This window comes from Haematobia irritans, chromosome 5, assembly GCF_050003625.1.
Source record: "Haematobia irritans isolate KBUSLIRL chromosome 5, ASM5000362v1, whole genome shotgun sequence".
NCBI lineage: Eukaryota > Metazoa > Arthropoda > Insecta > Diptera > Muscidae > Haematobia > Haematobia irritans.
Window position 1 is genome coordinate 120795407 of NC_134401.1, and position 11520 is coordinate 120806926.

The 11520-nt window shown below is 34.6% G+C and overlaps 2 protein-coding genes across 2 annotated transcripts; both read right to left on the reverse strand.

Moving 5' to 3' along the window:
• Nucleotides 1-239: 239 nt before the first annotated feature.
• LOC142237878 (gustatory and pheromone receptor 39a-like) lies at nucleotides 240-7037 on the reverse strand. The gene is made up of 3 exons (XM_075309335.1): nucleotides 6979-7037; nucleotides 2645-2734; nucleotides 240-511 (listed from the first exon to the last, which is right to left on the reverse strand). Exons 1-3 carry the CDS (start codon nucleotides 6991-6993, stop codon nucleotides 407-409), a joined length of 210 nt encoding a protein of 69 aa, XP_075165450.1. The 5' UTR covers nucleotides 6994-7037; the 3' UTR covers nucleotides 240-406.
• Nucleotides 7038-7836: 799 nt separating this feature from the next.
• On the reverse strand, nucleotides 7837-8845 carry LOC142240020 (gustatory and pheromone receptor 39a-like). The gene is made up of 2 exons (XM_075311739.1): nucleotides 7937-8845; nucleotides 7837-7857 (listed from the first exon to the last, which is right to left on the reverse strand). The coding sequence occupies exons 1-2, from the start codon at nucleotides 8843-8845 to the stop codon at nucleotides 7837-7839; spliced, it is 930 nt and encodes a 309-aa protein (XP_075167854.1).
• Nucleotides 8846-11520: the final 2675 nt, after the last annotated feature.

Genomic DNA, 11520 nt, shown 5'->3' on the forward strand with positions numbered 1-11520 from the left:
CTGGTGTAAAGTGATATTTAAAGGGATGTTATCCAGGAATATAGCCTCATAGTTGTGGCAGGATGCATTGTTGTTACCACACACGTGTATGTATATCAAAATGGCTACCTCTGATTAATACACGCAAAGAAAATTTCCTTAAAATTGAGTCAACCAATGCAAATGTTTACGCAAAGCATACAATATTTCATTCTTTACAAAAAGTTTCATTTTAATAACGAGAAAAAAACACACTAAACTTTGGAAAGTCTTTCGTTTTTTTTTTTATTAAGATGTGTAACAAAATTTTCTTAATCCTATGTATACGTTAGAAATTCCAGAAGCTGACAATATTAGAACTAAATAAAACTAATATATAAGCCTACTAAAAATTTATAAGGAATATTTTCATAGTAATTAAGCACATTTAACTATTGACTGGAATGGTACCATTGCCATAAGTTGATATTTTTCTGTCTAGTTCGTTGAATTGGATCATTATAATAATGTAGCTCATTATGGATGATAAAAGCTGAAAAATAGATTAAAAGAATAGAAAAACAAAAAATTGTTATTAGCGATGACATAAACAAACCAGAAAGGATGAAGATCCTCGATGGGAGCTATAAACACAAAAAAAACTATTTCCCTACACAAAAAAAAAAAATCTGATTCTATCACGAAATTAATTGATCCAATTAATTTTTTAATTGAAATGTCTTCAATCACAGAAATGATAGTATAAATTAATTAAAATTTATTGAAAGTCAATTAAAAAATAATTTATCCAATTAAACAATTATTTGATACTATTAATTTTTGTGATTGATTTTTATTTCAATTAAAAAATTTGTTGAATCAATTACATTTTTAATTGAATATTTTTTTTGATTTTTTTTCTGTGCAGAGAACGAGATTTTAGACAAAAGAATTCCCCCCTGTGAAGTATTTTCTTTTGACCCAACTTAATGATTGTCGATTGTATTTAAATAAAAAACAAGTATATATGGCCGTAAGTTCGGCCAGGCCGAATCTTATGTACCCTCCACCATGGATAGCGTAGAAACTTCAACTAAAGACTGTCATCCACAATCGAATTACTTGGGTTGCGGTAACACTTGCCGATGGCAAGGTATCTTAAAACTTCCTAACACCGTTTTCTAAATTGTGAGTTAGTCCATACGTGGTATATATTAGACACAAAAAGGTAGGTGTGGGTAAGTCTACAAATAATTACGAATCGATATGGACTTTAGCACGGTACGTAGGGAGCCAGAATTGAATTATGGGGTTAGCTTATATGGGGGCTATATACAATTATGAACTTGATATGGACCAATTTTTGTGTGATTGGGGATCAATTTATGTGAGGGCTGTATATAATTATAGACCGATATGGACTTAGTTAGGCATGGTTGTTAACGGCCATATACTAGCACAATGTACCAAATTTAAACTGACTCGGATGAAATTTGCTCCTCCAAGATGCTCCAAAACCAAATCTCGCGATCGGTTTATATGGGGGCTATATATGATTATGGACTGATATGGACCACTTTTGGCATGGTTGTTAAATATCATATACTACCAACACGTATCAAATTTCAACCAGTTCGGATGAATTTTGCTTCTCCAAAAGGCACCGGAGGTCAAATCTGGGGATCGGTTTATATGGGGGCTATATATGATTATGGACCGATTTCGAGCAATTTTTGCATGGGTGTTTGATGCCATATATTAACACCATGTACCAAATTTCAGCCGGATCGGATGAAATTTGCTCCTCCTAGAGGCTCCGAAAGCCAAATCTGGCGATCGGTTTATATGGGGGCTATATATAATTATGGACCGATGTGGACCAATTTTTCCATGGTTGTTAGAGACCATATACTAAAACCATGTACCAAATTTCAACCGGATCGAATGAAATTTGCTTCTCTTAGAGGGTCTGCAAGCCAAATCTGAGGGTTCGTTTATATGGGGGCTATACGTAAAAGTGGACCGATATGGCCCATTTGCAATACCATCCGACCTACATCAATAACAACTACTTGTGCCAAGTTTCAAGTCGATAGCTTGTTTCGTTCGGAAGTTAGCGTGATTTCAACAGACGGACGGACGCACGGACGGACATGCTCAGATCGACTCAGAATTTCACCACGACCCGGAATATGTATACTTTGTGGGGTCTTAGAGCAATATTTCGATGTGTTACAAACGGAATGACAAAGTTAATATACCCCCATCTTATGGTGGAGGGTATAAAAAAACAAGTAAATAAAATCAAAAGTATTTGAGATATGTGTCGCCAGATATCGGCTATATAGATTTTCTTTAAAATTTATGTTTTGGGTACTTTATGCTAGCAAACAAACTTTAATCCATTCGTTTCTCCTTCTTCATGTGCTATAAAAGTCATTTAAGTACGTGTTAATGTGGAAAAAAACATGTGGTTTTTCATATCGATTTTTTGCAATGACAGGAAACGACACTATATGTTTCGAAAATCCTTTTCGGGAATATGTTATAAGATTGTCGCTTGGATATTTTTTCCAAAACAATATTTGACCGAAATAATAAATAATTTAATTAACTTTATAAAAAAATTTAATTAACTTCATAAATAATTTAATTTAATAAATAATTTATATGTATGTTTACTTACCTTAAAAATTGTTCTACTATTCATTGCAAACATCCCCATAGCATTCAATATTGGTTTCTGTTGTAAATGCTTCCACATGATTTTATTTATCTAGGATAGACATAATCATTGAATCAATGAATACATTTAGAGACATTTTAATATGAATTGAAAATCTGTAAAATACAAAATGTTGAAATAATAAAAAAAGAAACACGGAGAGTATAGAAGGGATGTACGGAGAGAAGAGTAAGAGTCAGAGATCAATATGTCTATCAAAGAAAAACACATTTTTTTGTCAAAATTCGTTTTTATTATTCAACATAGTTCCCTTCAAGAGCAATACAACGATTATAACGACCTTACAATTTTTTGATACCATTTTGGTAGTACTCCTTCGGTTTTGCCTCAAAATAGGCCTCAGTTTCGGCGATCACCTCTTCATTGCAAATTTTTTCCCTGCGAGCATCCTTTTGAGGTCTGAGAACAGGAAAAAGTCGCTGGGGCCAGATCTTGAGAATACGGTGGGTGGGGAAGCAACTCGAAGCCCAATTCATGAATTTTTGCCATCCTTCTCAATGGCTTGTGGCACGGTGCGTTGTCTTGGTGGAACAACACTTTTTTCTTCTTCATATGGGGCCGTTTTGCCGCGATTTCGACCTTCAAACGCTCCAATAAAGCCATATAATAGTCACTGTTTATGGTTTTTCTCTTCTCAAGATAATCGATAAAAAATATTCCATGCGCATCCCAAAAAACAGAGGCCATTACTTTGCCAGCGGACTTTTGAGTCTTCCCACGCTTCGGAGACGGTTCACCGGTCGCTGTCCACTCAGCCGACTGTCGATTGGACTAAGGAGTGTAGTGATGGAGCCATGTTTCATCCATTGTCACATATCGACGGAAAAACTCGGGTGTATTACGAGTTAACAGCTGCAAACACCGCTCAGAATCATCAACACGTTGTTGTTTTTGGTCAAATGTGAGCTCGTGCGGCACCCATTTTGCACAGAGCTTCCGCATATCCAAATATTGATGAATGATATGACCAACACGTTCCTTTGATATCTTTAAGGCCCCTGCTATCTCGATCAACTTCATTTTACCGTCATTTAAAATCATTTTGTGGATTTTTTTGATGTTTTCGTCGATAACCATCACTTTCGGGCGTCCTCTGCGTTCACCGTCCTCCGTGCTCATTTCACCACGCTTGAATTTTGAATACCAATCAATTATTGTTGATTTCCCTGGGGCAGAGTCCGGAAACTCATTATCAAGCCAAGTTTTTGCTTCCACCGTATTTTTTCCCTTCAGAAAACAGTATTTTATCAAAACACGAAATTACTTTTTGTCTATTTTTTCACAATAACAAAAGTTGCTTCACAAAAGACGCTCTAGCTCACAAACTAATTGGCTTACAGACGTCAAATTTTTACACGAATCATTTGAAGGTTGGTACTATATAAAAATAATATGCATTTAATACTAGGGACGTCATCTATGTGTCAGACCGGGGACTTATTAGCCAACCTGTTATGATGGCTATATACAATTATGAACTTGATAAAGGGTGATACGGTCAAAATTTGGTCAAGGGAAAACGCGTGTAAACCGGTGAAATCGTTTATTTAAAAAATCAAATTAAATTTCTTTTTCAAGTTCAATTAGTATAAAATTCAGGAAAAATATTCAGTTAGGCTTTCGCTTTTCCAAATCCGAATTGCTGGGCCTCACGCTGGACACCTGCCATCAGATTTTGTACAGCCACCTTGTCCACCTTCTTCGCCGCAGAAAGCCAGTTTGCCTTGAACTGCTGCTCGTCCTTAGCAGTTTTTTGGTCTTCTTCAGGTTCCGCTTGACAATAGCCCAGTATTTCTAAATTGGGCTCTGGCGTGTTGGGAGGGTTCTTGTCCTTGGGAACCACCTGAACGTTGTTGGCGGCGTACCACTCCATGGCCTTTTTACCGTAATGCCAAGATGCCAAATCCGGCCAAAACAGTACGGAACAACCGTGTTTCTTCAGGAAAGGCAGCAGACGTTTATTCAAACACTCTTTCACGTAAATTTCTTGGTTGACAGTCCCGGAAGCTATGAAAATGCTGCTTTTCAAACCACAGGTACAGATGGCTTGCCAAACCAGATATTTCTTTGCGAACTTTGACAGTTTTATGTGCTTGAAAATATCTGCTACCTTTCCCCTTCCTTTTGCCGTATAAAAGTCCTATCCCGGAAGCTGCTTGTAGTCGGCTTTGACGTCCATTACCACGCAGTCAAACTTCGTCAGCATCGTCGTGTACAGCCTCCGGGATCGCGCTTTGGCCGTCGTATTTTGTTTATCATCGCGATTTGGAGTCACTACCTTCTTGTAAGTCGATAGTCCGGCTCGTTTTTTTGGCACGATGCACGGTTGTAGACGATACACCCAGCTTATTTGCGGCATCTCGGAGAGAGAGGTTACGGTTTCGCTTGAAACTACCGGCAACTCTCTTTGTCGTCTCAGCGGCTTCCGGTTTTCGATTTCCCGCCGATCCAGACTTCCTGGCTGTCGACAAACGTTCCCCAAACACTTTAATTACATTTGTAACGGTTGATTTGGCAACTTTTAGCGATTTTGCCAGCTTTGCGTGCGAGTAGCTCTGATTTTCGCGATGCGCGAGCAAAATTTTGATACGCTGCTCTTCTTGCTTGGACGTCATTTTGACAACTGAAGAGTGAATTCCAAAATCAAAATAGGAGCAACATTCTACACACACACACACCTTCAATATGAGGGGTGTTACGTCAAGTTTATATTGACCAAATTTTGACCGTATCACCCGTTATGGACCAATTTTTGTGTGATTGGGGAGGTCTATATCTCTATAGACCGATATGGACCTAGTTAGGCATGGTTGTTAACGGTCATACACTAGCACAATGTACCAAATTTCAACTGACTCGCATGAAATTTGCTCCTCCAAGAGGCTCCAAAACCAAATCTCGGAATCGGTTTATATGGGGGCTATATATGATTATGGTCTGATATGTACCACTTTTGGTATGGTTGTTAAATATCATAAACTAACACCACGTACCAAATTTCAACCAGTTCGGACGAATTTTGCTTCTCCAAAAGGCGCCGTAGGTCAAATCTGGGGATCGGTTTATATGGGGCTATATATAATTATAGACCGATTTCGACCAATTTTTGCATGAGTGTTTGAGGCCATATATTAACACCACGTACCAAATTTCAACTGAATCAGATGAATTTTGGGGGCTATATATAATTATGGACTGATATAGCGCAATTCCTGCATGGTTGTTAGAGACCCTATACTAACACCACGTACTAAATTTCAATCAGATCGAATGAATTTTGCTTCTCTAAAAGACACCGAAGGTCAAATCTGGGGATCGGTTTATATGAGGGCTATATATAATTATAGACCGATTTCGACAAATTTTTGCATGAGTGTTTGAGTCCATATATTAACACCATGTACCAAATTTCAACTGAATCAGATGAATTTTGGTCTTCCAAGAGGCTCCGGAGGTCAAATCTTGGGATCGGTCTATATGGGAGCTGTATATAATTATGGACCGATGTGGGCCAATTTTTTCATGGTTATTAGAGACCATATACTAACACCATGAACCAAATTTCAGCCGGATCGGATGAAATTTGCTTCTCTTAGAGGCTCAGCAAGCCAAATCGGGGGATCGGTTTATATGGAAGCTATATATAATTATGGACCGATGTGGGCCAATTTTTGCATGGTTGTTAGAAACCATATACTTACATCATGTACCATATTTCAGGCGGATCGGATGAAGTTAGCTTCTCTTAGAGGATCCGCCAGTCAAGGGTCCATTTATATGGGGGTTATACGTAAAAGTGGACCGATATTGCCTATTTGCAATACCATCCGACCTACATCAATAACAACTACTTGTGCTAAGTTTCAAGTCGATAGCTTGTTTCGTTCGCAAGTCAGCGTGATTTCAACAGACGGACGGACGAATGAACTTTATGGCATTATTTTAATTTACAATTAATTATTATTCGACCTTTTTGGACAAAATAGATTAAGAAACTTGATCAATAGTCATTGAAAAGAAAACGCCAGATACAAATATTTACAAGCCTGACTGTACATGTTTCAGTTCGGACGAATGAACCTTTCCACAGCCTTTAGTATAGATCTGGGTGGGATAGATAACTCAATTTTGGGTCCTTTAGACTAACTTCTTATGGAGAAAACATCTAGGAATTTTCCTCTTACAAATTCAATCAGCTTTACTCCCACAGTGCATCATCTCGTCCCTATATCTTATTTCTATTTCGTTTTGTTAGTGCAGTTATGTTGACTTACCATATTGCATTTCATTCCTGATTTTGGCGATATCTTTGATATGATATGAATTGTTTTATTTGCCTGAAATAAAAATATGGTAACGTTGGATATAATTAAAATTTAACAAATAACAAAAGATTTAATGATAAAGGTATCCACGAGCGTTTTAAAATGATAAGAATCAATAAACAAAGTTATTTAAATAAATTTACTGTTCTAGTATGATTGAAGAAATCAAGATCATATGGCCTGGGTGAAGACTCATTACTTATATATCTTGAAATTCCTTGCACGATTTTTTCTAGACAATATAGCCTATAAGGCGAAAAGTTGAATCCTATACCTACTAACAAGCACAATTTCTTCCAAATTAATTTCTATGCCGTAACAGTTGTGTTCATCAGTTTGCTCCATCAGACGCACGATATCCAAAGGTAATTATCTTATTTGAAAAGTTTTTATACCTACCACCATAGAATGGTGATGGGGGTATTATAAGTTTGTCATTCCGTGTGTAACACATCGAAATATCGATTTCCGACTATATAAAGTATATATATTCTTGGTCAGGGAGAAATTCTAAGACGATATAAGCATGTCCGTCTGTCCGTCCGTCCGTCTGTCTGTCGCTTGTAATCACGCTACAGACTTCAATAATGGCGCTATCGTCCTGAAATTTGAATTTAACATGGGCTAGTCATAGGACGGATGTCCACCATTTCACTTAAGGTTTGCTCCGAATTCAGTGTTTTCGATGTGAATTAAAAAAAAAATTGTGATATTTTGTCAAATAAATATTTTTTTAATTTGTTTATGATTTTTTAATGCATCCGAGCTTGTCTGAAACATAATTTTAATGGTAATTTTTGGTAATTTTTAATTTATCTTGTGTATTATCTGAAAACACTGATATTGAAATGTATAGCACTTAATAAGACAATTTGATAACTTGTGAGTGTAGTATTGAAATTCTTACCTCATTGATTAAAACATTACACTTGAATATCATCACATATATAATAGTCCATGGTAAGCTCCAAATTGCTATTACGACAACAAATATAACTATGTACCAAATACTTTCTTCGAAATTATTCATGAATAGCGATATTATCAAATAGGGTCCGGATGGAGCCGAGAGTAAAATATAGGAAAATATCAGCAATACTATAAATCCATAGCATTGATTTAAAATTTCATGACAAAGTCGCAACAATTGATATCGATTTTCAATTACAAGTCGAAATTTTTCCCGGGTTTCAAATGTGGTGTCCATTGCTAGGAATTCCAAATGAACATTTGTCTCGCGAATATCAATTATGAAAATATTTACAATGCTCATATAAATTGAAATAATAATTCCAAATATCATTTCAATAGATGACTCGACTATTAGGTACGAAAGATTTACAGTCCAATGGCTCAGAAATTGATAATAACTTGCAACTGAGTTAAAGAAAGTCGTGATAGAAATTATAGCATATGCATAAAACTGTTTACGACTAGAATTTTCTCTATTGCACTTTTCATTATGATACTTTAATAATTTTTGCATGCAGGAAATATTTTTGGAACGATTTAGGTGGAAATATCCATAGGTGCAGGAAATAAATAAACAACTGCTTCCAAATAATAATATTGTATGGTGATTTCCAGTCCCGGTATATTCCGAAAATTGGAAATTTTGTGGTTGTAAACAACAATTCACTAAAATGGAAATATACAGTAATTGTATAAGAAAAAATACTATCTTGGCTCTTTTTTCATGGGTGCGGTTGAAAATAATACTCAATTTCTTATTATTATCCTGTTGGCAGTAGCAGGTTAGCAAACCTAAGTAATTCAATGTTTTAATGTGTAAATACAGTTCTGGATAGGACGACATGTCAAACTATACTACTGACTATACAGTTAAGTGAAATTGAAATTAATTTCGAGTGAAGCAAGTTGATATCATTCTACAACAATCTAGCTTTAATATTTAATGTGATAAAGGAATATTGAATAATGATAACACCATCAACAAATGTCTTTTCCGATAAGTGTAGAGGCAGACAAAAGTTATTAGATGCAACCTTGGTCTTGCAGGGCCTGCACTATAGGATAACTGATATTAAAGCTAATATGTGAACTGTTCCGAGCATTGAACAAATTGGGGAGCTGATGAAGGCTCGCTTAAGGCAGAATGTCCTCGAGTAGCCCCTTAGGAAAAAACTACAAAACCATTGTGCTACAAAGACAAAAAATTCCGTGGTTAAACTAAAGCTAAATTTAACTTATTTTTATTACAAAAAAAAAACAAGTATATACGGCCGTAAGTTCGGCCAGGCCGAATCTTATTTACCATCCACCATGGATTGCATAGAAACTTGTACTAAAGACTGTCATCCCCAATCGAATTACTTGGGTTGTGGTAACACTTGCCGATGGCAAGGTATCTTAAAACTTCCTAACACCGTCTTCTCAATTGTAAGTTAGTCCATACGGGGTATATATTAAAAAAAAAAAATAAAAAAGACCGATTAAATACGTATATAATTCAGTTTGACAAATTTTCTATAGAAATAAAATTTTGACAAAATTATCCATAGAAATAAAATTTTGACAAAATTTTCTATAGAAATAAAATTTGGACAACATTTTCTACAGAAATAAAATTTTGACAAAATTTTCTATAGAAATAAAATTTTGACAAAATTTTCTATGGAAAGAAAATTTTGACAAAATTTTCTATGGAAATAAAATTTTGACAAAATTTTCTATAGAAAGAAAATTTTGACAAAACTTTCTATAGCAATACAATTTTGACAATTTTCTATAAAAATAAAATTTTGACAAAATTTTCTAAAGAAATAAAATTTTGACAAAATTTTCTGTAGAAATAAAATTTTGACAAAATTTTCTATAGATATAACAGTTTGACAAAATTTTCTATAGAAATAAAATTTTGACAAATTTTCTATAGAAATAAAATTTTGACAAAATTTTCTATAGAAATAAAATTTTGACAAAATTTTCTATAGAAATAAAATTTTGACAAAATTTTCTATAGAAATAAAATTTTGAGAAAATTTTCTACAAAAATAAAATTTCGTGTTGTTGCATTACTATGTAACAAAATGAAATAAAATAAAATTAAGGGACTTGTAAGTTATATGAAAAGATGATGTACGGTGGGAGAAAAGATGATTCAATTTGTAAGAGGAAATTTCCCAAATGTTTTCTCCATAAGGAGTTAGCATAAAGGGCCCAAAATTGAGTTATCTCTCCCAGCCAGATCTATACTAAAGGCTGTGGAAAGGTTAATTCGCCCGAACCGAAACATGTACAGTCCAGGCGTGTATAGATTTGTATCTGGCGTTTTCTTTTCAATGGCTCTATTAACCATGTTCCTTAATCTATATCTGTTCATAAAGCTCGAAAAATAATTGTATAATTAGATATAATGCATTTGGACGTCAATTGCCTGTTTCGGTATCAGGCTAACATGTAATATGACAAAATTTTCTATAGAAATAAAATTGTGACAAAATTTTCTATAGAAATAAAATTTTGACAAAATTTTGTATAGAAATAAAATTTTGACAAAATTTTCTATAGAAATTAAATTTTGCCAAATTTTCTATAGAAATAATATTTTGACAAAATTTTCTATAGAGATAAAATTTTGACTAAATTTTCTATAGTAAGAAAATTTTGACAAAATTTTCTGTAGAAATAAAATTTTGACAAAATTTTCTATAGGAATAACAGTTTGACAAAATTTTCTATAGAAATAAAATTTTGACAAATTTTCTATAGAAATAAAATGTTGACAAAATTTTCTATAGAAATAAAATTTTGACAAAATTTTCTATAAAAATAAAATTTTGACAAAATTTTCTAAAGAAATAAAATTTTGACAAAATTTTCTATAGAAATAAAATTTTGACAAAATTTTCAATAGTAATAAAATTTTGGTAGATTATTTTTGGGGATCGGCGGCTATAATAACTGTAGACCGATATGGACCAATTTTGGCATGGTTGTTAGCGAACATATACTAGCGCAATGTACCAAATTTCATCACGTATCAAATTTCAACCGAATTGGATGAATTTTGCTCTTCCAAAGGGCTCCGGAGGTCAAATCTGGGGATCGGTTTATATGGGGGCTACATATAATTATGGACCGATATGGACCAATTCCTGCATGGTTGTTATAGACCATATACTAACACCATGTACCCAATTTCAACCAAATCGGATGAATTTTGCTCATCCATAAGTCTCCGGAGGTCAAATCTGGGGATCGGTTTATATGGGGGCTACATATAATTATGGACCGATATGGACAAATTCCTGCATGGTTGTTAGAGACCATATATTAACACCATGTACCAAATTTCAACCGGATCGGATGAATTGTGCTCCTCCAAGAGGCTCCGCAAGCCAAATCTGAGCGTCGGTTTATATGGGGGCTATACGTAAAAGTCGTCCGATATGGTCCATTTGCAATACCATCTGACCTACATCAATAACAACTACTTGTGCCAAGTTTCAAGTCGATAACTTGTTTCGT

What these genes read in the sequence shown, in the direction of transcription:
- LOC142237878 (XM_075309335.1), bottom strand. An exon ending in ATAGTAGAACAATTTTTAAG is followed by an intron (nt 512 to 2,644) that starts GTAAGTAAACAT and finishes TCTATTTTTCAG; the next exon opens with CTTTTATCATCCATAATGAG.
- LOC142240020 (XM_075311739.1), bottom strand. Translation starts at nt 8,845, where the DNA reads ATGTCGTCCTATCCAGAACTGTATTTACACATTAAAACATTGAATTAC. An exon ending in GTAATGTTTTAATCAATGAG is followed by an intron (nt 7,858 to 7,936) that starts GTAAGAATTTCA and finishes CAGTGTTTTCAG; the next exon opens with ATAATACACAAGATAAATTA.